The sequence below is a fragment of the Chelonoidis abingdonii genome, chromosome 15 (genome assembly GCF_003597395.2).
Source record: "Chelonoidis abingdonii isolate Lonesome George chromosome 15, CheloAbing_2.0, whole genome shotgun sequence".
Lineage (NCBI taxonomy): Eukaryota > Metazoa > Chordata > Testudines > Testudinidae > Chelonoidis > Chelonoidis abingdonii.
Window position 1 is genome coordinate 47,545,800 of NC_133783.1, and position 27,797 is coordinate 47,573,596.

The 27,797-nt window shown below is 39.2% G+C and overlaps 1 protein-coding gene across 5 annotated transcripts in view; it reads left to right on the forward strand.

The window, feature by feature from the left end:
- The window catches only part of ATE1 (arginyltransferase 1), a 186,414-nt gene that overhangs the window by 29,669 nt on the left and 128,948 nt on the right, over nt 1-27,797 (forward strand). For 2 of the 5 annotated variants that reach the window (XM_032776705.2, XM_032776701.2), the window contains exons 6-7: nt 928-1,160; nt 5,543-5,671. In XM_032776705.2, coding sequence (XP_032632596.1) covers nt 928-1,160; nt 5,543-5,671 — 362 coding nt within the window. Of the gene's footprint in view, nt 1-927; nt 1,161-4,376; nt 4,506-5,542; nt 5,672-27,797 lie in introns of all 5 variants that reach the window. The other 3 variants (XM_075072503.1, XM_032776700.2, XM_032776707.2) reach the window with 3 other exon arrangements.

Sequence of the window (27,797 nt, forward strand, 5' to 3'; positions counted from 1 at the left end):
TTGATTTGTATCCTTGACTCTGAAACTGGCTTGGGGTCTAAGCCAAGACCTTTAACCATCTACCTCAATTTCTCCATCTCTAAACAGGGAATGATATTTGCATCATGGGGCTATTGTCGGGGGCTTGTTTATTTTGCACTTCTGCCACCATGGAATCCATCATTTATGGTATAACTTTGCTACAGAATTTAAGATTTCATTTAAAATAAATAGGTATTTTAGTCCTTGTGGTTGTGAATATCAGCATAAAGATGTGAATGAATGAGTATAACTAGATTATCCTCCTGAGTCTGCAGAGAGCATGAAAGAGTAACTCTGCCCATTTCTCTCAGTGGAGCATTAATTCTGAAATCAACCATTTCATTGGCTGAGCATTTTAGCTGAAATGCCCATCTACTGTGTTTATCTCTGATTTCAAATTGACTTCCGTGCCAAACATCCCATTTCCTACTCAACAGCTAAAATCCTTTATAATTTATATGAAGCAGCTATGCATTTAGACAAAAATATGCAGCATATTGAAAATTGAGTTCAGGGTCCAGTGTAAAATTGAATTCAATGTCAAAATGAATGAGAGCTACTGTAATGATTATATTTTTGTTACATTAAAATTTGAGATTTTTAAATGAATTAAAGTGAAGTTACCATAGGATTTCTGGTTTGCCATGTCAGATCCCGTGAAAGGAATGATCTTGCACCAGTTTAGGTCTGGCTTGCCTTAAGGCATGTGGGATCCTAGCTAATGGCTGCAAAATGTTCTGAATATGGAAAAGAGTGCTGTGTAAATGCTAAATATCATCATGCTATTAAAAGAAAATCTTTTGTAAAAGTATTGTTTGTAACCAACTCCCTTCTGTCCCACCTTTCATGTAATAGCTATTTTTCTTATGATATAACCTTGTTCTTTAATTCTTTATGTCCTTCTAGGAAAAGGGGCTGATTTGAGCAAGCCGCCCTGTCGAAAAGCTAAGGACATTCGGAAGGAAAGAAAATTGCACAAGCTTCTTCAGAACCAGTCACACACACTTGAAGGCTCTCCAAGTCAAGTGGAACCTCAGGTTTTACTCTCTCAAAACTCTAAATCTAAAGCGAATCAGCCTAAGGCTATTGAAGACTTCATTTTTGTCCCCTTACCTGATGATGCCACACATCAGTTAGAGGTATTGTCAATTACATTGCTATTAATTTATTTTTATGCACATACATAAGATAAATAATTTCTACCTATAGAAGCAGCTTTCAAAGAAAAGACTTGTGAAAACATTTGAAGTGGAAAAGGCTCACTTTTAAAATAAAAGCATTGGAACAATGATAAATACTATTTACATTTCCAGCACTTAATTTGTCAGGTTTTGAAAATATATTTTGCTATAAAACATACATTATCAAGGAGATTTTCAAAAGTACCTTAGTTATTTAGAACCATGTGCTCATAAATTGCCTAGCCATTTTTAAAAAATTTCCCCTGGAAATCTGATGACTGAGAAAACAAAGGTGAGCCTTGCTGGGCCTCTAGAGGGCACTCTGGCTCTTACAGTCAGGGGCTCTTATTAGCTCTTATTATTTAACAAAATACTTTGAATCATGGTGTATAAAGTCAGTTTACAAATGAAAGACTTAGAATTATCCGAGTGTTATGAAGAGAAAAATGCAATGTAAATTTCTAAAGCATATAAATATTTAACCGTTTATGATGATGAATCTAACAGGAAAGTAATACCTGTTCTTACAACTGTATTGAAAAGGCGTAGTACAAAACTCTTCCCTGTAAACACATGTCTGAAATGATTTATAGCAATTCATTAACATTTGCATCTGTAATTTTTTTCTTAACTAAATATATTGACTGCCGTTATCTCTTAAATGAGTTACAAAAGAATTAGTAATATACTGGCTACCAGCTGGCAAGTCTGAGTTTTGAGAACTTTCTAAGCTTTTTGTTTGTTTTTAAGTTGGACAAACATTGTTCCTGGAGTATGAGACAGAGAATAGCTTATAGAAGACTTTCTTGCCTCTTCTATAAACTAGCCCCTGGTAATTGTTGACCACCATGAGCAGTAGCATTCATAATATTGACTGAAGTTGAGAAATATAGTGCTTTGTGCTAATAGGTTGAAAAGATCACCAGTGGTGGAAAAATAATGGCTTGATTTGTACAGCCAAAAAAATAAAGAAAGAAAACTCCCACAGGCCTGGCTCATTCTTCCAGGTTTTCTGATATAGTTAAGTTACAGGAGAGTAGGAGAGGACTTAGGTATTAAGAAGGAAGGCGGGATAGTTGACAGGAAGACTCTAGGCCTGTGGAGAGGGAGCCAAGAGTTTAGGAGGATTTGCAGGAGGGAGCCAGCACAACTGTCGAAGGGTGATTCCATGAGTTTTCATGGGTCATGGTGGATTTTACAGGCAACAACAGAATCTGCCCAGAACTCAAAATTATATTGTTTCCATGCTGTCTTTGAAATTGAACACACCCTCAAATATGCCTGAAGATACAGGATGAAGATGAGGTTGTCTATAGGGATATCACTTTTTTTCAGTCTAGGAAGCAACCATTTTCACTATAAACTAAAATTTCCAGTTATTACTTTTCATTGGTCATGAGGATGCCTGCTGTTGTAACTCACTATTAAATTCCGATTTCTGAAGCAACTAACACATAGGAAATGGGGACAGCAAATGAGAAATGATTACCTAGGAAAGAGTACTGGAGAAAAGTATCTGAGATTATTATGGGGACTCCAAACTAAATGTGAGTCAACAATGTAATACTGTTGCAAAAAAAGCAAATATTCTGGGATGTTTTTACAGGCATGTTTGCAAGTAAGATACGAGAAGTAATTCTTCCACTCAGCATTGATAAGGCCTCAGCTAGAGTACTGTGTCCAGTTCTGGGAAAAATGTGGATAAATTGGACAAAGTCCAGAGGAGAGCAACAAAATGAAGACAGGACAGGACAAGAAGTAATGGGCTTAAATTGCATCAAGGGAGATTTAGGTTAGCCTACTATAAGGGTAGTTAGGCACAGGAACAAATTACCTAGGGAGGCTGTGGAATTGCTGTCATCGGAGGCTTTTAAGAAAAGGTTAGGCAAACACTAATTGGGATGGTCTAGATCAGCGGTTTTCAACCAGGGTCCGTGGCCCCCTGAGGGGGCTGTGAGCAGGTTTCAAGGGGTCTGCCAAACAAGGCCAGTGTTAGACTTGCTGGGGCCCAGGGTGGAAAGCTGAAGCCCCACCCGGGGCTGGGGCTGAAGCCGAAGCCTGAGCAATTGCCGTGCTTGCTACCCCATAATATCAGCCCTGGCTTTTATATGCAGAAAAACAGTTGAGGCACAACTGGGCTGTGGAATTTTATAGCATGTGGGGTTGGCCTCAGAAAGAAAAAGGTGGAGAACCCCTGGTCTAGATCAGTGTTTCCCAAACTTGGAACGCCTCTTGTTTAGGGAAAGCCCCTGGTGGGCCGGGCTGGTTTGTTTACCTGCTGCATCCGCAGGTTTGGCCGATTGCCACTCCCACTAGCCATGGTTCGTTGCTCCAGGCCAATAGGAGCTGCTGGAAGTGGCATGGGCCCAGGGACATACTGGCTGCCGCTTCCAGCAGCTCCCATTGGCCTGGAGCAGCAAACCCCGGCCAGTGGGAGCTGCAGTTGGCTGAACCTGTGGATGCAGCAGGTAAACAAACTAGCCTGGCACACCAGGGGCTTTCCCAAAACAAGAGGTGTCCTAAGTTTGGGAAACACTGGTCTAGATAATACTTAGTCCTGCATTGGTGTAGAGAACTAGACTAGATGACCTCTCCAACATTTATATGATTCCTGTGATTTTATGATTCCTCTCTTCTTTTCCTTTTAATTAGGAAAAGGTCTAACTGTTCTACTGTCATCACCACAATGGAAGAGTGGCCTCCCTCCAAAAAGTATAGAGTTCAGACATCCAAGGCTTAAGTGCATCTAGCATTTTTTCAGCATGATGTGAGATTACAGTAAAAGCACATTTTTAAATGATGGAGATCAGTTAGTGTCTTGCATTTCACTTATTGGCTTAGTTTTTGAACAATATTAGTATATTTCTAATATAAGGGATTAATTACCTTAAAATTAATACTTAGAAAAACTCAAGTTTCATGCACTGAGAATAAAAGAGAACCTTCTTCATTTATCTGATACATGGTAGATTTTTTTAGCTAACACACACCTGAAAAAAATTGAAAGTTTGAAGCCTGATTTATTAATTAGACTTTTAAGCTTGATATTTTAACTGTGATCTGTTTTGCAGAAAGTCAAGATTTTTCTACTTGTGGTATCTTTCATCAGCCTTTATTTATGTATGTAATTATGTGATATTGCAATAATGAATCTGTCTTTAACTTCTTCTGAAGGTGAGGGTAGTGAGATCATCTCCACCAAGTTGCCAGTTCAAAGCCACATTTCAGGAATCTTACCAGGTCTATAAACGTTACCAGATGGCTATTCACAAGGACCCACCTGATAAACCAACCATAAGTCAGGTCAGAAGGCCAAGTATAATTTTATGCAAAACCTCAACTTCCCCTCGATTTCATGTGTCTTGGATGGATTCTGTGAGAAACAAATATGGACTTTATATCCATTATATACCTGTAACTCTAATGAAAGCATGTAAATCAAGAGAATGGTGAATTAAACCAAAGCAACATCCTGGAAGTGCAAGCTGTTTTTGGTATCTTATTGTAGGTGCCACAAATATGTAAACTTTATTGCAGACAAAAAATGAAGAAATTGTGGGCATGGTTCAGAACATTTGGAAGAACTATACAGTAAAGCCATAGGGGAGCAGGAGAGATGGACTATGGGAGGCACTCAGATACTAATATGAGGAGAACCATATACATATTCAGCATTTCAGAGGGGTAAATCGCAAAGCAGAGTTTCATTGATTTATATGTGAGTCCTTACATGAGGAAGGCAAGCATAATATGAACCAAAATGGGTGTGCGATAATTATCACATACAAAAAATTGCCTGTTCAGGTTTTACTGGAGTTTGTATAAAGCTCTTTTCTACTTACAATTTAAACCAGTTTAAAAGAAAACAGTATAAAAAAAAATTGTGTTGTTACTATTTCACTCAATGAGTGGACATCATGCCAGGTATATTATTTCTCTGAAGCTAAACAAAAACCGGGTGGGAGGGCAACTTAGGTAGCAAGTATTGGGGATGTGCCTCTAAAATGAAGACTTTCAACCACTCTCTGAACTGTGCAGTCAAAATAATATGTCTGTTATTTTGTACTGTTTGTATTACCAAAGGATAAGAAGACAGAATAAATTAATACCTGCAGTATGACAGCATTATATAAATTCTAATTTAAAATATCTATAATAATTTAATATCACAATCCTTTAAACTTATGGGGTATACTTGCCTTACCCCATTTAAGATCTGATGCTAATGGCTGCGGCTTTGAAATTACTATGAGGAGATCTCCCACTAGCCTTACCTTCAGGAGCATATAATCTGATTAGGTGCATTTAAATATTTTGCTTGTATTTTCCTTGCTCTGAAGGTGAGGTTAGTACCTGTCTCCTTTGAAGACCCACAGTTCAATTCATCCTTCAGCCTGTCAGCTACTTTATTTGCCAAGTATCAGATGGCTATACACAAGGATACACCTTCTGAATGTGGCGAGTATGAGGTACAGTTCACTGCATGCACCTTTACCAATATTTTTGATAATGTTCAGATAAGTGGTAGCAAAGAGTATACCTTTGAACTAGTCTAAGCACTGAAAATTATACTTCTATTACAATTTGGGAAGGAAAAATAAAACATTGCATTCAGTATCTGTGCCAGGTTTTAGCTCAGAGGAAAATTTCTCAGCAGGAGAGAGACTGGATGTGTTATTGCAATCATAAAAAAAAGTACTGACACCAGCGAGTAAATAGAGCAGTTGTACATGGTTTAATTAAGGAAATTTGAGACTGACATCTACAGTGAAAACAATGAATAGCAATGTGATGACTAATGACTAAATATTCTTTACATGAGTTAGAAAATGTGTTAGATTCAGGATACTATTTGGTAGCTGTGACAACTTTACATTTCAGATGGCATTCTTCACTGTATTTTGATGTTGTGTTGCTTCTTTTTTTTTTAACATCTCTCTTTGTTTTGTTTGGACGACATTGCTAGTGACATCATGTATGATCTGTTTTTTCCACTGCAAAAGCCAAATTAGTGTTAAGAATATGCTACAGGCTGGTGGTTGCACACTCAACAAGAATACAAAGACTGTGAAGAAGCTTGCTTTCTTAAATCCCAAAAAGTGTTTATCAGATTTTAATCCTAGCTAACCAAATATACATAGGTGATTTCTTGAGAGGTGACACAAACTTTAGCTAGCAAACTTTACAGAATTTGTGTCTTGTAATCTAGTTCTCTCTTTTCCACTGGGCACAGTATAAAGTTAATATGTATCCCTTATCTAGTCAGAAACTTCTTCCAAGGTTATACTTAGCTAGAACATTTCATTCTTAGGAATAAGATTTGTACCAGCAGAGGTGGTATCAGATAACTCCTGGTTGCTTTCCACTTGGAATAATAAATACAGTAATTTTCTCATTTGTTCTCAGTACAAAGGTTTCAAAAAAATTTAAGGGAGGTGTGAGGGGCATTACTGAAGGATGTCTAAAATACCAGACTGTAAAGCCATGAACTCTGAGTTTTCACTTCATTTGATAAGGTAGTTTTATTATAGTTCCTAACTTAGTGAAATCTGAATAATATTTAGTCATTCCTTTCACTGGGATAACCGTAGGTTATTACACAGCAAACCATGGAAAGCAATACTGGGGAGAAGGTCTAGTTTGGACTCTTAGTAATATTCATGATGGTTAGATCATGAAATTGCTCTTGTTTGGAGTGCAATGACTATTTCCAACTTTTATGTCTTGAGTTTTAGTCTGACGCAACATCCCCTATCATTTTTGCTCCAAAGATCTTGCTGACACAAAGAGGCAGAGATGAGGACCTGCCACTTCTAATTTCTTCTTGTTTTTTAATTAAAAAATAAATGAGGAAGTCTTTAATCATACTTTTATGAAATGAAGTCTTCATATCATATAGCTATTTGATTTGCAGTTCATCTTTGAACTAGGGATCAGGAATTAGAGGTGATATGAGACTTGGCAGCTCTTTGGACCAATGCAAGAGGTCCAGCATAGGCTTTGATGGCTGTGGGCCCTGTTGATTTATTTTAAGACGGGAGACCTGGAAAAAACAACTTGAGGATGGCTTGGTCGGAATCCTAATTTTCCCTCTCTCAAGGTGTCAAGAGTGCCATGAGGCATTTATCTGAAATTCAGAGTAGAAGGTGGATTTCCAAGAACTTCTTAGTGCATCTTCATCCTCCTCATCCTTGTATAGAAATGCAATGTAACATGCTCCAGTTGAATGATTTTACTGTTCTTTTTCTTGACAGCTTGAGTATCAAGGCTAAGTGTAGTAGCCTGCTTGGGGAAAAAAGACCCAGTGCCAAAGCTCATTGAAGTGAGTGGAAATACTTCTACTGACTCTAATGCAGCGTTTCTCAAATGCGTCCACCAGGAGCTTTTCTTGTGGCCACAGTCTCCTGGGTGGTGATGTGGGGAGGGGCAAAGCAGCCGCCCCTCCCCAGGGCCACCAGCGGGGGCTGGTCGTTGCCCTCTTCTGGAACCACAAACACAGTCGGAGCAGGCAACCAGTGTGAGTTTCCCACCTTCCTGGGGGTGATGGGATTCAGGCTTCGGCCGTAGGATGGTAGGCGGCAGGCTCTGACCATGTGGTGGTGGACTCCATCCCCCAGCCGCTCACCTTCCCATAGCCCCTGGCCTTGCCCGCCTCCCCCCCCATCTAGGGCTTAATTTGTCCCCAGCTTGCTGGGGCTGAGTAAGTCTGCTGTGAAAAGTGATATTAACAAATACACAAATATCACTTTTCACAGCAGCAGACTTACTAGCTAGCACATCTTTAAAAAAAAAAATCAACTAAAAAAGACAAAACATGCAAAGCACCTTATTTGTGTTTCTATTCTGTTTAGGGCCAGTAAAGAATAGAGGCAATTGTACATTACTTTTGTTATTGAGTCTGCAAAAAACCCCCAACCAAACCTACATAAATAATTACAATGATTTGGATATGTATATATGCATATTTATTTATTTTTCCTAAAATTAAGTATTTTAGGAAAAAGTGTCAGGGTGGCCACCAGCAAGAACTGGTGGCTGCTCTCTGAGGTCACCAAAAATTTTGTTGTGAGAACTCCTGCTCTAATGGCCTTGGATCGGGCCCTTTGAAAGCATTAGTAAGTCTCCTTTGGTAGAAGTCATTTGAAGAAGTTGTTGTTTACCCTTAGGATTTCTTGATTGACCATTAACATGCAATGAGGCAGAGCAGGGTGACCAATGAAATAGCTAGGGGAAATGCAAGATGTTGTGTGACCACAACCAGTTGCTTCTTATGTCTGCCCTGACTTAGTCATTGTATGGTAGCAACCAACAAATATGACAAGAACCAGTGCTTGGACATTGGGCAGAGAGGGTTTTGTTTTGGTTTGTGAAGGAAATAGTCCACAGAGTGGATGCTGCATACTGTTTGATATATATTAGAAGCGCCTAATTTTTCAAACTGGGGGATAAGTAAGGTGTCCTCAAGTCCTTGATCCAAGTCACTTGCAGGAGAAGATGGAAATCACCACATACAAGATTTTAAGAGCTCTTAAAACACACTTTTCTCTCCTCTTTAATCTATTTATTTAATAAATCATTCAGACATTAAAAAAAAACAACCCACTTTCTGGAGCCAAGCACTTCCTTCAGTGAATGTAGAATTAATTCTCTCTCTCCTGCACAAGGCCTCTTATCAGGGCAGCTGCAAGAGTGGATTGAGTTTAAACTGGTAAAAGCTAGTTAATGCAGAATAAAGAATAAAGACCCCTACTTCAAACAGTTAGGTCTTGTCTAGATATTGTAGCGCATGTGGCTGTAGTGGATAATCTTTCTGCTCAGAAAGAGAGTATCACAATTCTCATATTTGGAGTATGGCTGGGTGCCAGTTCAGAAACTTTCCTTAGTTTTAAATTCAGCAAAAAACCTCCTGAAAGTACTATGGGACCGGCCCTTTGGGAAGATGATCTTGATATGTTGGCATAGGTATATACTGTGTACTCACATTGATATATATTTGTAGCTCAAATATTTCTCATTGCAGCAGATGGCAGTATTAGGAATAAAATAATTTTGTGATTGACAGAAAAAACTAAAGATGAAAGTTGTAAAGTAGTTAATAAAACTCTTAATCTTTGAAACTGAGTACTGCTAATATAATATGAAAGAATATTCACTTCCATGCAGGTTTAAGATGAGAACATGTACCTTTACATCTGGATGTCAAGTGAGAAGGGGGATAATGAGCTTTCTCTAAGAATATCATATTGACTGGATTTCCTGTAGCATGGCACTAGCTGCAACTCTCCTAGCTCTCAAAGACTTATTGAAGCATTGGCTGTTTAGTCCCATTCTGAGGCCAGTGCTCAGTGTTCTTTAGAATATTTAGTTTAATTTCCTTTCTGACCATGGTTAGCTAAAAATACTAGAATAGTGCCTTTCATTCATACCTCTCAAACTGCTTTACAAAGGAAGAGAAATATAATTACAGTAACTCCTCGCTTAATGTTGTAGTTATTTTCCTGAAAAATGTAACTTTAAGCGAAACAGTGTTAAGCAAATCCAATTTCCCCATAAGAATTAATGTAAATGGGGCGGAGGGGGGGAGGCTCCAGGGAATTTTTTTCACCAGACAAAAGACTAATTAAAAATATATACACCTCTATGTCGATCTAATGCTGTCCTCGGGAGCCGAAAAATCTTACCGCGTTATAGGTGAAACCGCGTTATATCAAACTTGCTTTGATCCACTGGAGTGCACAGCTCCCCCCCCCGCCCCCAAGCACTGCTTTACCGCGTTATATCCAAATTCGTGTTATATCTGGTCATGTTATATCGAGGTAGAGGTGTGTACACACACACACACAGAGTATAAATTTTAAACAAACAATTTAGTACTGTGTGGTAAACTCTGTCCCAAATCTGAACTTTAGCGTACAAAATCTGGGTGCTTACTGTGAACCTCCCCAAGCTTATACCCAGCTTGGATCTTATTTCGCTGCCACCAGATAGTATTGAGGCTACTATCAGCCTGGGTTCCCCAAATTCCTTGGGGGGACGCCCCTCCCTGGTTCCCAATTCCTGGAAAGACCCCCAAGACTCCGAAGTATGCCTCTACGGCAAGGGAATGATCTCCCTCCTCTGCCCTCTCTCTCCATTGTTCCACCTGAGCGTGACGGGATTGATGCATCTCTTACATCAACAAATACCAAGAAACTGGTTTCCGTCTCTCCAAAGAGACAAGCTTAAGCAGCCAGGGAATAGAGCTGATTCTCGCTCTCTTTTTTCCCGTAATTTTTCCGCCCTCCCCCTAGCCTGTCACAGATGTAACAGAACTCCGGCACAGAAATTCCTTCCCCTGCCTCCCTAGAAAAGAACCTGCCACAAGTTTTAAAAAGAAGAACTTATATAAAAGAAGAAAATAACAGAACAATAACACTGCTTAAGAGATAATACAAGGCTCTTTGTTATAAGAAAATATGAATAAACAGTCTGATTTAAAAGAAGCCCAAATTAAACCAGTCCATCGAAACAACACCTGCTAATACAATCAAGCACATCAAGCCGATACTTTGTTTCCTTTATACTCACAACTTGATAGTAGAATATTGAAAGAAGATGGAGTTAGGAGAAAGCTGTTTATCACAGCCGAGAAAAACAAAAAGATCCGCGAGTTTCCCGTTCCTCCAGAAACTCTTAAAAAAAAATCCAGGGTCTCTGATTGGTCCCTCTGTAGGTGGTTTGGTTTCCCCCTTTTGTCACCCCTTTACAAGTAAAGAAAATATCCTTAATATACTATGACATACTGGTACACAGCATGACAATTGTGAAGCTTGGTTGAGGGGTGAAGTTAGGAGGGTAGGCTTTATTTTCTAGGGCATGCTAATGATGAACTAGCAATCGGCTGAGCCCGCAAGGGTAACCGCATTGTTGTTAATGTAGCCCAACACTCTACCAGTCAGCACAAATGGAAGGAGGGGAATAGCAAGGCAGCAGACACACAGCTGTATGTGACCGAGAGAGAGAGATGCGCATTCCCTTTAAGTAGGCAGGAGGGATAGTCTGTGTCTGAGCATTGGCCTGCTAAACCCAGGGTTTGTGAGTTCAGTCTTGAGGGGCCACCTAGGGATCTGGGGCAAAATCAGTACTTGGTCCTGCAAGTGAAGGCAGGGGGCTGGACTTGATGACCTTTCAAGGTCCCTTCCAGTTCTAGGAGATTGGTATATCTCCAGTTATTACCTTTCTTACCTAAGTATGCTGACTCCACTCTAAGTACACTGCCTTTTTAAATAGATCAGCAAGTTGAGACAGCAGCTCCTGCCAGCAAGCTCTCTGTCCTGAGCCCTGTCGTGTCCCTCCTCTACTCTTTGGAAATGGGGTAAGCGGAGTGCAGGAGCAGGGAGGAGAGGAACACGCTGACATTAGGCCCTCTCTTTCCTCCACCACCCTTGCACAGCAAGCAGAAGGCTCCGGAGAGCAGCTCCAAGACAGAGGGAAGGAGCAGCTCATGGTAGTGGGGGGGAGGGACAACTGAACTGCTGGCAATTGCTCGCCTCCTGGGCGGCTGCCGCACAGGGAATTTAGGCTTAGGAGAGCAGGGAGCTGATAGGAGGGCTGCCAGTCCACCTGGTTCCCAGTCCCCACCAGCTGGCTGCAACGGGCTGCTCTTCCTGCAAGCAGTGGACAAAGCAGGAGGCTGCTAAATGATGTTATAAGGAAGAATTGCGGAACTTTAAATGAGCATGTTCTCTAATTGATCAGTAACGTAACAATGTTAACCGGAATGACTTTAAGTGAGGAGTTATGTATTCACTTTAAGTTGGAGAAAAACTGAGATACTGAGAGGTTGTTGGTGGAAGTGATGTGCTGCTTTCCTGTCAGAACAGGCTTTCTTTTTTGGTATGTTCCTTACTCCTGGGCTAGTATGTCTAATCACTGCAGTGATGGAACTGAATATCCTTCTCAGCTGCAACTGAAGGAATTGTTTGAAAGATTGTAAAACTCTCTGTAGGTTGGCCTTCATTTGTTTATTTTATGAGAAATATGCTCATTCGGGAGCATGTCCTTAGGGTTCCTCTTAGCATGGATCACAAGGATTTAGAGAATCAGAATCTCAGTTTTCAACAATGTGCTTTAAAAGGAAAAACTCACTGGTGCTGGAAGAAATACTCAAAGAGCACCTCCAGTCTATGGTCAATAGCGAGACTTATTCACTGAGGTATTATTACAGACAGAATCTGACTGATATTGACACACCTGCTGTAGAGTTTTTCTGGATACGTGGGGAAATTATCTCTAGGTCTTCCCCTTTGGACACTATCCCTGAAGTTTCATGTGTTGAACTGAACTGAAATTGACCTGTAAACTTTCCATGATTTTGTATAGTCCAATAAGCTGACCCTTTCCTTCTGGCTTTTATGATGTCTGGTATAGGCTATATGTACACTAGAGAGCTTATAGCAGCACAGCTGTATGGTCTCTTGTGTAGCTGCTCTATGCCAATGGGAGAGAGCTCTCCGGTCAACATAATTAAATCACCTCTAACAAGCGGCAGTAGTTATGTTAGCGGGAGAAGCTCTCCCACTGACATACCACTGTGTGCACTATTATTTATGCTGGTGAAACTCATGTCACTTAGAGGGGTGGTTTTTTTTCACAATCCTGAGTGAAAAAAGTTTTGCTGACATAAGTACTAGTTAGACATGTCCTTAATCAACTCTTCTGGATGACTTCAGGTGTCTGGTCCAGTATGTATAGTTGTACTAATTTGAAAGAATAAATCTTTTATCTAGCTCTGGTAAATAATGAGCATTTCATGCATGACTTGAGGGCAGTATGTGAGTGGAAGTTGCGTTGTGGCCAATATCGTTTTGCGCTTGCTTGATAAGATTGCAAAAATGACAAAAGCCAGATATTAAAAATCTCTTATGTGCCATGAGTTCCTTTATTATGATATAAAAAGGATACTTTTTAAGACCGTATTGCTAGATTTTTTTTTTTTAAAGCAACTCAAACACTGAATTTTAAAAAAAGGCCTCAGGAGCTAGTTGACATTTGGGGGGTGTTTTATGTACTTTTTTTTTTTTCCAAAACCTTGATTTAATTGGTGGTGTCTTTCCAAAACCACAGATATTTGGTGTGATATTTTTGCTCTGTCAGTGTGCACAGCTCTGCCTGAGCATGTGTGCAAGAGAGGATAATGACCGTATTCTGAACAGGAAGTTAGTTGGTGTATTAACTCTTAAGTTTTATTCTCTAATATTTCTCCTTTCTTTTAAATTTAAAAGACAAGCTTTGCCTTCCTAATCAACAATTTCTTTAGTGGCCCATAAACAGCCACTCTACCTTCCTCCTCTGTGCAACAACAGTAGAACCACAAGACTAACATCATTCCTTTAATAAGAATAGAAGTTTGTTCAGTTGAGTTCAGTGACTAGTTACTAGTCAAAACTGACTGAAATAATTGAACAGAGAATAGCTGTGTTCTGCTGCTGCCTGCTTCATCTGGCAGTCAAGTTTTTCTCTCTCTTTTTTTTTTTTTTTAAGTGTTTACATTCTACAAGTGCAAGACAGTCTCTTTTTGGTTCTCAACTCTCACGATTTATGTAAATTCATAGCTAGGCTAGTTGCTAGATTGAGCTCTACTTGTAGCAAAATATGTCATAGGTTATATATTTTGCTAATTTCTTGTTCTAATTAAGGTATTGTTAATTTTGGATATTAATCTCTAATAAGTTTATCAAAGACCACAAAATGATGGTAGTATATCTATATTAAATATAGTGCTGAAAGGAAAAGGAAGGGAGACGGTTCACTTTTTAAAACATTCTGATGCTATGTCTCATAGTTTTGTCTTTAGCTCACTGCCTTTGCCAGTCTGTTTCTACTGGACCATTGCCTGTATCAAAAATCTCTCTCTCCCTTTCTCTATAAAATACATATTCCTCACTTAATCTTTTCTCAGTTGCCAACTACAGTATTTTGTTTCCAACCTCCCCTTATTCAGCAGTGTCCTGGAGATGGCGGTCATCTCGCCCCTCAGCAGCATTTCTTAGCATAGTCTTGGTGACAACTTTTTATAGTTTTCACCTCTGAGATTGCCATTCTCCTTGTAAGATTGTCACACTTCTTTTGGACCAAATCTGAACAGAAAAATCTTCCCTGACTCACTTGCCAGTCCTGTTCTGAGCTGGCTCTGTCCCCCTCCTGACCCCCACCCCCCAGCTATACATCTTGGCTACCAAATAACTTCTTGTACCTTGTGTTAACTTAAGCCCCAATCCTGCAAACCTTTACCCATGTGTTTAACTATACTATCTTAAGTAATCTCATTGAAATCAAAGCAACAATTCTCAGTAGTAGAGTTAAGCACACAAATAAGTGTTTGCAGGGTCTGGACCTTAAAAATTAAACTTCTTGGACAGGAACTCTCTTACTTTTTAAAGACTCTGTATTTGTACAGTACCTAGCAGAGCAGAGCCAAACCGTGGTCATAGCCTTTGGGTACTGCTGTAATACAAGTAATGATCCTGCATGGCATTGAGCACATTCCAATCCCAACTTTCCCTCCACCTTCTCACTGTATTCTTCCATTCTTCCCCATGCAAAAATACCTGCTTCTTTGCCACTTTTGAATTTCAGTTTTCATTTACTTACATTGTATACTTAAATTCACGTTCAGCTTCCTTCCTTCTTTCCTTCCTGAGTTTTAGTAGTAAACTAAATGATCAACAATCTTGTCTTCTGTGCACTGAATACACTAAAATTTGTACTGTTTTTCTCTTCTGCCTCTTACTTATATATGCACCCAATAAAGTGCTGACTTGCTAAAAATGTTTTCACCTCTTAATTGTAATTTTGAAATAGTTAATGTACAGATATCGAAATAGCAATCATTTAAAAAAAGGCAGTCATTTTAGTCCATTGTATTTCATAAGTATTTTGCTCAACATTTCTTTTATTTCGTTTTAAACAACACATATAATCACCTAGACAAGGCTTTAGTTTTACTTGTTACATGATCATTTGTTACACCATATTCATGGCTGTAACACTAGCGTTAAAGCAGTTCCCATTTTGTAAAGATTGCGCTAAGCAACTGTGTATTTTATTTTCCCATTGATACATTTCTTATTAATGATACTTTGATAATTGCATATATGGAAACAATATATTAATCAGTGAGTTTAGTAAACCTATGATAGTTGTGAATCAAATCTCCTTCCCTCTTTGTCAGTTACAAATACTATCTAAATGATATTCATAGACTTAAGGTCAGAAGGGACCACTATGGTCATCTAGTCTGACCTCCTGCACAACGCAGGCCACAGAATCTCACCCACCCACTCCTGGAACAAACCCCTAACCTATGTCTGAGTTATTGAAGTCCTCAAATCGTGGTTTAAAGACCTCAAAGTGCAGAGAATCCTCCAGCAAGTGACCCGTGCCCCATGCTGCAAAGGAAGGCGAAAACTCTCCAGGGCCTCTGCCAATCTTCCCTGGAGGAAAATTCCTTCCCGACCCCTAATATGGCAGTCAGTTAAACCCTGAGCATGTGGGCAAGACTCACCATCCAGCACCCAAGAAAGAATTCTCTGTAGTAACTCAGATCCCACCCCATCTAACATCCCATCACAGACCATTGGGCATATTTACCTGCTAATAATCAAAGATCAATTAACTGTCAAAATTAGGCTATCCAATCATACCATCCCCTCCATAAACTTATCAAGCTTAGTCTTGAAGCCAGATATGTCTTTTGCCCCCACTACTCCTCTTGGAAGACTGTTCCAGAAATTCACTCCTCTAATGGTTAGAAACCTTCATCTGATTTCAAGTCTAAACTTCATAGTGTCAACTTGTTGTACTCAATTCAGTTTCAGGCTTTGCTTAGGGTTAGTGTCCTATTGGATTTTGAGCGTTTGCTGTCAGTGGCTATCAGTACAATGGTTTCTGTGATTCATCATGACAGATACACTGGAGGTGAAAGTCCTGGTGGAGGTACTCTAATTCCAAGACCCACTGGGTGCAATAATGTATTAAAAAAGTTTTGTTGTGATTGGTTCTCTAGTTGAAGACATTTCCTTCTCTGACATCTTCTTCAAAATCTCAAAACCAGTTCTGACTGGTGGGTAGAGAAAATGGTCATGCCTAGAGCATGCTTGCCCTTTGCCAAGAATGCTATAGTATTCTAGGAATACTTTTGAGAACTCAGTTGCTCCTGGAATCCGAATATGTTTTCATCTGTGCTTTCATCTTGATTTGAAAACTGCAACTATTTTGCATGTAGATCTTGCATCTATTAACTATTCCCTTTGTCTATATCTGTTCACTATATATTGTGCTACCCTTGGAAGACCACTTTAAAGCTACAGACATCAGTGACCACTTGCTTGGAGATGTTAGCCATGTGTACAGCATGTTACTCCAGTGCTTCAAAGATTGCAGTGGCCACCTCTTTGCTTCCAGATCCAATTCATGGGCTGATGTTAATATGTGAAGTCCTAACTATCCAAGGCCAGCCCTCCAGATGCTCATTACAACAGAGAAAATGAAGCAAGGTTCCAGGGGAAAAATACATGATTATGTGACTGAAAACTCTCAATGCATTATAAATAAGTAGAGGTGTGTGTGAACTGGATTTTTTGCTTTGGTAAAGTGTCACAAATTTGAATTTTCTTCTATTCCGAAAGAAAACCAAAGTCTTTGAAACTTCCTAGAAGCTAAAATTAGGAAAAAGTTGATCAAGACATTTTGTATTGACATAACCTAAACATTTCTTTCTAATTTTGACTTCATTTTATAGTATGAAATAAACTGAAAAAAGTAATTTCAAAATGGAAAATCAAAACATTTCAAAAAGGTTGTATTGACCTTATAAAATGCTTTTTTATTTTTAGTTTCTAAATGAATTTTTGTTGAAAGGCAACATACTTCCTCAAGATGTCATGATTTTGATGAATCGGTGTTTTTCAAAGGAAAAATGTTCTGTAGGAAAATTTCCAACCAGCCCTACACATGGAGGGCTAGAATTAGTGTTCCTGGGTGCTCTTGATTCTGCTATTTTCTGATTTGTGCGCTTGACTTTTCAATCTTAACTTTCTTTTAACATAGGTTTTTTGTATATAATTTCCTACGTTATTTTAAAAAGAGGAAAAATAAATTGTATTATGTGCAATTGTAGGGTATCGTACGCTCAGGAACTTTAGCATTAAGGCTCTAGCAAGCTTCACAGAGCAAAATACAGACAAGAAATGGTGATATTTGACAGTTTATAACGCAATTAAATCTGAAAGGATCTTAAGGAAGATAACAAAAGTCTCCTTTGTGACCCTAGGGTCATCATTGCACCAAATTTCAAGTTCCTGCTACAAACTATGGTGGCAGTAGATCTCTTTTTTTAAAAAAAAAAAAAAAAAGTCAAAACATATTTATAATGGAAAATGTTAGGCAGTATGAATATAGAGTTTGCCTCCACTCCTTGTATCATAAATTTGCTACTGTATCAGGCTTCAGCTTTCCTTTTTCTTGCTTAAGCAGTGGAAGCCTATAATCAGACCTTTTAGTACGTAGAAAGATGCTAATGAAATCAGTGCTGCAAGGATTTATTTACAGACTTAACAAAATTATTTGCTTATTTGTACTGAACTTGGGTGGTGGTGATGTGGGTTTGGTAAGCCAAAGGAAATGATTCAAGCCATAAAGTAAGAGGAGAAATTACTAAAAGTAGGAAAAAGAAAGTATAGATGTGATCTCTGTAATGAATAGCAATTTAACATGATGTTCTGTTCACTGACCGAAAGTATATTGCAATGTATATTTTGGAGAACTTTACTCTGAATAGTGAATTTTGTGCAACCCTCCATTAAACAAGTTTTAAAAAAGTATTGATTTTTTTTCTTTTGCTGTCAGATGAGTACAGTATCATTTAAGACAAGAATTTTACAGGTCAAGAACACTATAGCTGTTCAGACAAACCGTAGTAAATGGAATTTTGTTCACTGATTGTATTTTGAAATGTTTTTAGAGTTACACATTTGTATTTGTCTTTGAGTGACTAGGAAGAAGTGGTTTATGAAATTGTGATATTGTTTGGAGATGTGAGTAATTTTCATGTTGGAAAAGCTAAGTGTTAAAATCCATTCCATTTTTCTTAGGAGCGTTAATCTTAGTTTTCTGCAGTAAACTACTATAAACCTTGCATACACTACATAATACATATGAAAATATTGGCTTCTTTGTTAAACCCATATACAACTGTGTATTTAGAAATCAACTTGAGGTCAAACTCTTATGAACCATTCACTGAAAAGTACATTTAAACTATGATATTTTCACCACCTTATTTTTCTTCATCTCAGAAAGGCATTCAGTGGCTACTAATATATAAATATTAGAACTGCCTCTGAGCTACAGAGACTATGAAAATGATACAGTAAAGTAGTTGCTAGGAGAGAGTAAATAATTCACTGTCATACTATTGCAAGCAAACACTGTGGCAAACCCTTTCTTCTCTACCTCCCACAGCAAAATGGGCAAAAAGGAGATATTATGTTCCTTCTAAGAATTTTGAACACTCTGGTTGTGGCAGCAGCAGGGGCACCAAGGGAAAGGAGTGAAGAGACTGGACTTGTTCGGTTGTAAGCTTTATTCAATGGGAGGGCTGCAATTCAGAATTACTAACTAACTCTTCTAAGTTGCTATGACTACTCTCTAGGAGAACATGATGAAGTTTAAAGAATCAGGAAGGAGTTTAATGTGATGGAGGAGGAGGACAAGCCGGTGGCCAGGACAGCTTGGATGTGGCTGAGTCAGCAGCTCAAACCATGGCATCTGCCATAACTGTGAGAAGCTGTTTGTGGCCTGAGTCTTCAGATTGTCCTCCATAAGTGCAGCAGGTTACCCAAAAGAGACCTTTTGAAGGCCACTCCTTCTTTTCAGAAAAGACAGATGATAAGGTACAAGGTAGCCTAAAAGATTCCAGAGCAATCCTGAAGTCATCGGTTGGAATCTATACACCGGTGATGAAAAGGAAGCAGTTCAACTGGAAACAGATTCTCAAATGTCCGAACTTTATACCTTGGTCCCAAGATGTGCAGAAAAAGAGTAGTAGGAATTCCAGGAGGTGACTCCCTCTCCCCTACATCTCTGCATGGCAGGTTCCTCTTGACCAGCAGCCTGAGTTTGTCAAGGGCAATATAACTATCGTTTCCTACCCCTGTGTTTTCCGGTAGTCTATCCCATTTCCTTCATGCTTGGGGACACACAACATCGGATCAGTGAGTCCTAACCATGGAGGATCTGGGATACTCCCTTCACTTTGTTTCTGTCTGCTCTTCCCTGTCCCTATACAGGGACCATCCTCATGAAGCTGTCCTAAAGCAGAAAATCCACTCTTTTTAAAGCAGGGGTCATACAGGAAGTTCCTCTGTTCCTCAGTGGGAAGAGCTTTTATTTCTGCTATTTCCTTATGCCTAAAGTGAAAGATGTTCTCTGACCTATTTTAGATCTAAGAGAGTTACAAATACCTGAAGAAAATCAAGATTTGTAAGGTTACCCTAGCTTCCATTATTACTTCCCTGGAACAAGGGGACAGGCATGCGACCTTTGATTTTTAAAAAAAACATTTCCATGTAGTGATCCATCAGGACCACAGGAAGTTTCTCAGATTCATAGTGACTGGCACCCACTTTTAGCAGCTCATTGTACTTTAATTTGGCCTGTCAGCTGTGCCTTTCATTTTCATAAAGTGCATGGTGGTGGTAACTGTGTTTCTTTGGAGGTTGGGGATCAGTGTGTCCTCTTATCTAGACGATTGCCTAGTGAGAGGCTGGTCCGAGTCTCAACTGCTGTCCAGTGAGACCATCATCAGGCCCACCTTCAGTGCACTGGGGTTATTACTTAGTCTGGACAAATCAATTCTGAAATCTGTGCAAAGAATAGAATGTGTCAGAGAACTCCTGGATCCTACAAAAGCCAGAGCATTTCTACTTCAGTTGAGGTTCCAAATGCTGTGGGGCTTAATCATGGAAGTAAAAGCACATCCTGCTACCACAGTGCACACTTGCCTTGGGCACAAGGCAGCATGTACCTACGTGGTACGGCACACTGGGCTGCCCCTTAGGAAGCTTCAAGGGTGGCTAGTATTGGTGTATGCCCCCAGGTATCAATGCCTTCTAGACCGAGTGATTCGCATATCAGAGGTAATTTTGTTCTTCTGGACAGTTGGACAGACCCTTTGAAAGTTTGTATGGAAGTTGCCTTTGTTTCCCTGCAACCAATGCTCATATTGTTCATACATCCCTGCTCCTTTGGTTGGGGGCACACACGGAAACCCTGCACATTCAAGGTTTGTGGTCTTTTCAAGATCTGAGGATTCATAAATGACAGGGAACTGCGTGCTGACCATCTAGCTTGTTCGGCTTTCTATCCATATATCATGGGAAAAAATCTGCAAGTGTTAATGGACAACAGCAACTATGTTTTATCTAAACAGGTAGGGGAGGAGAGTGTTTCTCGCAACTGCATCAGGAGGTGATTCTCCTCTGGGAATTCCACATAGCCAGCTCCATTCACTTCAGAGCTGCATACCTTCCAGGGGCGCAGAACATATTGGAAGATCACCAGGGCAAGGGCTTTCTCTGATCACTGTGAGTACTCATTATGTCTGGACATGTCCTGGTCCATCTTTCAGCTGTGGAGGGACTCCCAAGAAAATGCTATCAGTTCTGTTCCTGGGAAGGGCACAGCCCTGGCTCACTGATGGACACTTTCCTGTTACCATGGAAGAACTCCCTAATGTATGGCTTTCCTCTCGTTCCTTTGTTCTCCAGAGCCTGGTCCAAATCAAACAGGACCATTCTTACCTCATACTTATAGCACTGGTTTTGCCTTGAAAGTGCTCATATTTCACCTTACTAACCATTTCAGTCAGACCTCTGATATCTCTCCTGTTGGATCCAGATGCGATTTCTCAGGACCACGGCTGTCTGGTCCAGCCTGCAAACCCTCCAGTTGACAGAGTGAATGCTTCATGGCTAACACTGTTGGAAAGGGCTTGCTCTAAGGATGTTCTGTAATTACTGTTGAACAGTAGAAAGCCCAGGTATACTTACCTGATGAGATGATTTTTTTTTTCCTTTTAAATCTGATATCAATAGAAGTATCTCTTGGCATAGCAGGCTTTTACCAGCCACATATTGGACTATTTTTCGCACCTAAAACATCAAAGTCTGACAGTTATGTTAAAGTATATTTGGCGGCTATTTCAGCTTTCTATCCTTCAGTGGATAATGGATTCATTTTTTCCAACTGCATGACTATCAGATTTCTACAAGGGTTAGGGTGATTATACCACAGGTACAAGAACCTGTTCTCCATATGATCTGACTCTGGTGATGAGTATTTCAAAGGGCGGCCCCATTAATTTTACCAAGACTTGCTCCCTGCTCCCCCTCTCTACGAAAGTGATGTTTGTGGTTACAATAACTTCATCAAGGAGAGCAGGTGATTTGAGAGTTTTGGTGTTAGAGCTTCCTTATACAGGTTTCTCTAAGAGTAAAGTTTACTTCTGCCTTCACCTAAAGTTCCTAAAGGTAGTATCTAATTTCCACATTAATCAGTCAATTTATTTTCCAACTTTCTTTTCAAATCCTCACACTCAGAGAGATGAGGAGAAACTTCATTTTTTTGATGTGAAAAGAGCTTTAGCTTCCACTTGGACTGCTCTAAATCCTTTAGATCCTCAATTCCGTTGTTTGGTCTCTGCCTGCAACTGCAACAATCAGTTTCCACTCCTAAGATTTCCTCTGGTATTTCTTCTTGCATTCATTTGTGCTACCAGTTAGCTAATGTCACGCCAGCACCTAGAGTGTTAGCCTGTTCAATTAGAGCACAGGCAGCTTCAGCATCTTTCCTGGTGCAAGCAGCCCTTCAAGACATTTCCAGAGTGTCAACTTGGTCATCAGACTACAACTTTATTGCTCATTATGCTATTTCCCAGAATGATGCTAGTTTTGGATGAGTTGTTGTCCAATCGCAGGTACACTAATGTGGAGGCAGGAATGGACATGTCCAATCACTTGAAGAAGAAGAAATGGAAAGGTAGGTGTCTCTTTCTTCAAGTATAGCTCTTTGAGATGTGTTGCACATGTACATTCCATGACTCAACCTCCTTTTCTTCTCTGTTGGTAGGAAGGAACTGAGGAGGGTTGGGGCAGCTCTTATCTTATCATCCCTTATCTCCATGCAGTTGTGCGTGACACCAGAGGACATTCGAGCTGCTCCAACAGATACCACTGAGGAGAAAAAGTTCTCCAATAGCTGTGCATGAGGCGCGCACACACCCCAACAATGGAATGGACATGTGTAACGCATCGAAGAACAACAGTTACAGAAACGTAGGTGGCAGTTTCTTCTCATAATGTGGCCTTTCACTACTTTGGACAGAAGAGTGGGTAGCTCCATCCAGTTCTTGCTTGAGGGTAAAATTATTTTAAACTTTTTTCTTGTCCTTAAAGAAATATGTAGACACCAAATATCCTAGTTTTCTTGACTCTGGCAGCCAAGCTTTCAGCATTTTGTACAATTGCCTTCTTTTAGTTCGTTGAGGTTTTTTGTTTTTTTTTTTTTCCCTCCCCTTACCATCTCTTTCTGCTCTGTCTGCCACTCTTTGACCTATGAGATCCAGCCACCTTAGGACAATGGCTACTCTCTGTCCCTCCACACCTGGCAGGGGAAGCTTCAGCAGTAGTTTGCTCAGTTGACTTTCTTTCTCTCCCTTGTGGCCGCTAGCAGCGGCTTAGTTTTTTGGATCATCATACTCCTTAACTGCAGTGGCTTATTGGTTTTGATCTCCAGGTCACTGAAACAGCCTTGGGCAAGCCATCAGCCATAAGAACTGCAGCAGTGAAGGTTCCTTCTCATGGCCTTGGTGTATACACACCTGGTTATTAGACAGAGAAAGACGAATTGCGGGGATGCAGAGAAAAGCAACAAAGTTAGACACAGACTTAATGTATTATCTTAGGCCAGGTCACTTAGAACCTGATTCTTGTGGTGCTCAGCATGTACAGTCCTCAGTGAATTCTGCTGGAGTTTTGAGTGCTCAGCACCTCTGAAAAATCTCTGTGCCCGTGTCATCTGTTAAATAATACATCCCCACTTTACATGGTGGTTGAAACTAAATAATTCATATTTGAAAGGTGCAACTACACTGTAAGTGCAAACTGTATTTATTGTGACTGTCAAAAGGAGAAGGCCAAAATCAGTAGGGAAAACAAGTGTTTTGAAGAAGTCACTACAATGAATGGAAAGCTATTAGAAATGCTTCATGCAATCCCTTCCTCAACATCTTAATAATAAAAGGCAGGAGTTGTTTCATTTCTAGTACAGTGTGGTAAAAGCTTTACCTTCAGTAAGTTAAATAAACATTAACAAGTGCGAAGTTGTATTTTACTAACAAGTAATTCTTCTATGAACAGATCAGTTGTTGTTAACATTTGTATTACATGCCTACTTTTTCCAGTAAGCCTAAGGATGATCCCATTTTATGACGGTTGACAAATGAACAATATTAAATTCTGATAACTTAGCGTAAATATTAGTTGTTGCCTTTTGATGTGGAAATTCATTTTACCAGCAAAGACATTTTAAACAATTGCTTATTTGATTAAAGATAATGTCCCCAGTTCTAGAATAGTGTTAATTCTTAATTACTGCAACTGTAAACACCATGTATGTATGTATGTATGTATGTGTCTGTTTTATGTACCTATCCAGGCATCCAGTAGATTTATCTGTAGAATAGATATTGAATGATTGTTGTTGTTTTTTTTATTTTAGTAATGTTAAAATCTGAAAGAAAGAGGTAGCTTTTTCCTGATGCTCTTGGTGATGTGTTGAAAGAAAATTATGCTCTCTGACAGTACTGACATGGTAGAAACCAAAATGACTTTGGTTTAAACATAAAATTAAAGGGATATAAAATAAAGCCTAAGTATAATTTGTGTGACATTCATATATAGAACTCTGTTAAGATTAGTGTGGACCTAAAGTTGAAATATTTCACTGTTGAGTGAGTGTTTTCCTTTTTCAGACACTAGAAATTTAAACAGAAGTATTGCAGTAATATTGTTACTGTAATAATGCAAATATGAGAAGACCAGCAGGTTGTGTTTGAAACAGGTGCTGGTCATTAAACTTACAAAGGGAAGATTTTTCAACATACTGAACTATATGAGTGGGTGCAATTTCAGGTTACAAGTCCAGTGTTGTTGTTCATTTGTCTTTTAAGGTAAATGAAAAGATTGACAAAGACGTTATGTTATAAAGCATTTAATGACCCTTGGCTTTTAGGTACATTATTTTTGGCACCATTAGCCTCTATAATTTGTGCCATCTCAAAACCTGGTAAATACATTTCTGGCTAGAGAGCGCTAATTCTTGTAAAGATGATGATGATGATTATTTATTTATTTATTTAACAGCTAAGTATCTTCGGTAAACTGTTGTGTAGTATTATACCACTGTAGATACATCCCTGCTTCAAGACTTTTCTGCTATTGGTTATCTTCAAAAGATTTGAGGACTTATAGTTTAAATGTAGTTTTTAAAGAGTCTAGTTTTACTGTACTAATATGGTGTACTGTAGTTTTGTCTTATTTCTGTTGACATTTATATTTATATTTTTCTTGATCCTTTTCATTATATGTCGTAATCAGTGTGGCTGTTCTAGGATTTAGTCACATGCTATTTCTACAATGACATTGTTAGTTAATGTAACTTCTAGATTTTAAGTTTCTTTACAGCATTGTGGTATCTTTAAGAAAAACTTACAGCTGCAGGACAACCAAAACAAACGATGTGACATCTATGCAAGTTAGAAAACATTTCCATACATGATCATTAAAATTTGTAAGCAGTTTTCAGAAAAAAGCCAAAATGAGTTTTATTGCCCTTTAGACCCATTGAAACAAGAATTCTTATTTAACTTATTTGGGATATTTTATAATGACAAGCTCATAGAGGAAAAATAGTATGCCCCTCAGTTTCCACTGCTAAGGTAGTTGGTCAGCCTCCTTACCTTGTGCTTAGTTAAATATTTGTCTTGGAAGAAAATAATTTAATAGCATACAAAAGATTCAGTGTCTGAAAAGGTGCAAAAAATATTACCAAAGTGGTCAAATAGTTTATTTTTCCAGTTTTTTCATTACCTCCCTGAAAAGACAGTTGAACCAATACAGAAAATGAATGTTAAAGAAAATGAAGTCAGAAGTCCACGGTACGGCTGAGGGACTCATTCAGTTCTTTAGAAACCATATATCTGTGTAAGAAAACAATTTAAAAAGTTGATATACCTTGATACTTGACATAGTTGATGTATCTTGTCTTCCAAAGATATCCCAATACACTGGTTCTCTACTTTGATGTCTTGAATTTCCTGTGAGAGCATGGCCAAAAGGCCTATAGTTTTTAAGGGTTTTTTTTCCTTTTTTGAAACAATCAAGGCTACTGAGGGATGCACCTCATACATCTATAGTTGCACCTTACACTGTTCCTCAGTTGGCGTATTAGTGCATTTGGTGACAGCTACCAAACACTACTCTCCCATGCCACTTTGATTTTGATTGTTGTCTTAGCAGATTCTTCCCCCTGTACATTTGCAGGTTAGTTCTTGACAATTAAGTTTAGTTGAAAAGGATCTCTTGCATATCAATGCTTCCTTTGTTGGTGCGCCAAGTATTCAGTCTACTATTTTTGGGTGGCCCACTTCCGTGTAGTAAACCGACTGCCTCGCAATCATTAATGAAGTTTTATTCTTACAACATCCCTGTGAGTGAGGGAAATACTATATCTATTTTACAAATAGGGAACTGAAGCACAGACTATATTAAGTAACATGCTCAAGATCACTCAGGCAATCTGTGCTGAAATGGGAATTGAAACCAGGTCTCTTGCATCCTAGTCTAGTTCCTACCCTGTATGTTAACTTTCCCTGGGCCTGTTCTTGTGTAAGCACCAACCATAAGACTCACTGAGCTCCATCAGATTTCAGGAAGATTTGGCAAGAAAAAACCCCAGTAATCTTGATCACTCAACTCAAGTTTGATAAATGTGGTCCTCTGATATCTTAAATTTGCCCCATGATATCTACCATTTGTATTTCCCCTAATTCAAATCTTTCCCTTGAGGAGAGAATTGGGTCCCTCGTCCAGACCCCAAATGGAATGGCTATGTTGTGGCAGACTTTTTTTTTAATGTAACTTTTCTAATCAGGTATCATCTGTGCTCTTGGTATCGCTGTAATGTGTTTATGTGGATGTATGCCTTTAATGGTGACCAGTAAAGGAAAAAGATTGGGCTTATACCCCTTATTTGCCTCACAGATTTTCTGAAAGCAAATTTCTAAGCTTTTCTTTTTTTTTTTTTTTGCATTGGAAGTTTTGTTGTGTGTCCTGGCAGACTGTGGAATTGGAGGTTAGTGAAATGATGTTGTCACAAGAGTTAAGAGAGCAAATACTGAGCAACTGATGGGAGAAGGGATTTTTAGTCAGACTATAGAACTTATGGGGAGAAGGTGTAGGTTTTTTAATTGAAACCTAGTTAACTATGGTGGTAAATGTTTTGGATAAAGGATGTCTCTGTTAAAAATTCAGTGTCCTGCTCCTCCAGTTAAAATTAGAGCTCAGGTTAAACACCTGAGACAGGTTCTGATGAGTCTTCCAGGAAAAACAGGGAAGACCAGGCTTGACGTTCCTGATGCTTTGGTGGTGAATATCAAGTAGGATTTAAAAAAAAAAAACAGCCCAAAACATTTTTTAGGCCTTGTTTGCTTGCTAAAGGTACAAGAAGGGGTCCCAGCTGTTCTTAAAACCCTGTGCTAGTCACCTCCAAGGGGAAATGTTTCTGTTTTTTGTCTAAGGTTTTTTTTTTCAAGGTCTGTTCCTGTATTATTTCTTTTTATGGACTCAGGCTGGTCTCTTTCAATAGCTGAAGTGTACTTAGCAGCCATTTCCTTCCACAGTGTTCCTGTACAAGGAGTTTGTTGGCTTTTCTCTGTACCTGAGTGAAATAGTTCCTTAAAGGCCTGGTGAATTGATATCAACACATATGAAGTCCTGTCTGTGGGATTTTAGTCTGTTTTTTACTTGCCAATCGGTAGCACTTAAATTTGGGGATTACCCAGTTCTCTAAAAACCCTGCCCAATAATGCTCACCCTGCTACAACTAGAGCAGGTCTGGAGAGAGAGGAGGATAAAAGAATAAAAAGTTCGGCCTGGAAAGACGAGCCCACAGACAGAATCCTGAGGAACTTCCATTTGGCTTTTATGGAGTTGTCTTCTCTCTCCCTGTGTGTTTGTAGTACCTGAAGAATGCCATCAGGGGGAACTGGCAAACAGTTTGAAGGAAGGAAAAAGCTCTTTAGATGGATCTTCTGTCCTTAAAATTCCAGGAAGCTCACGGAAAAGCTGTTTCTTCTGCAAGCTCCGTGCACCAGTTTCCTGCAAGTAGCCTGCAGTGCAACATGCAGCCCCCTAAATCAAGCAGAACTGCAATAGGTAGGAAGAGGGAATGGGCTTGCTCCAGAGCTCATGAAAATATTCTGAAGCCACCGGATAA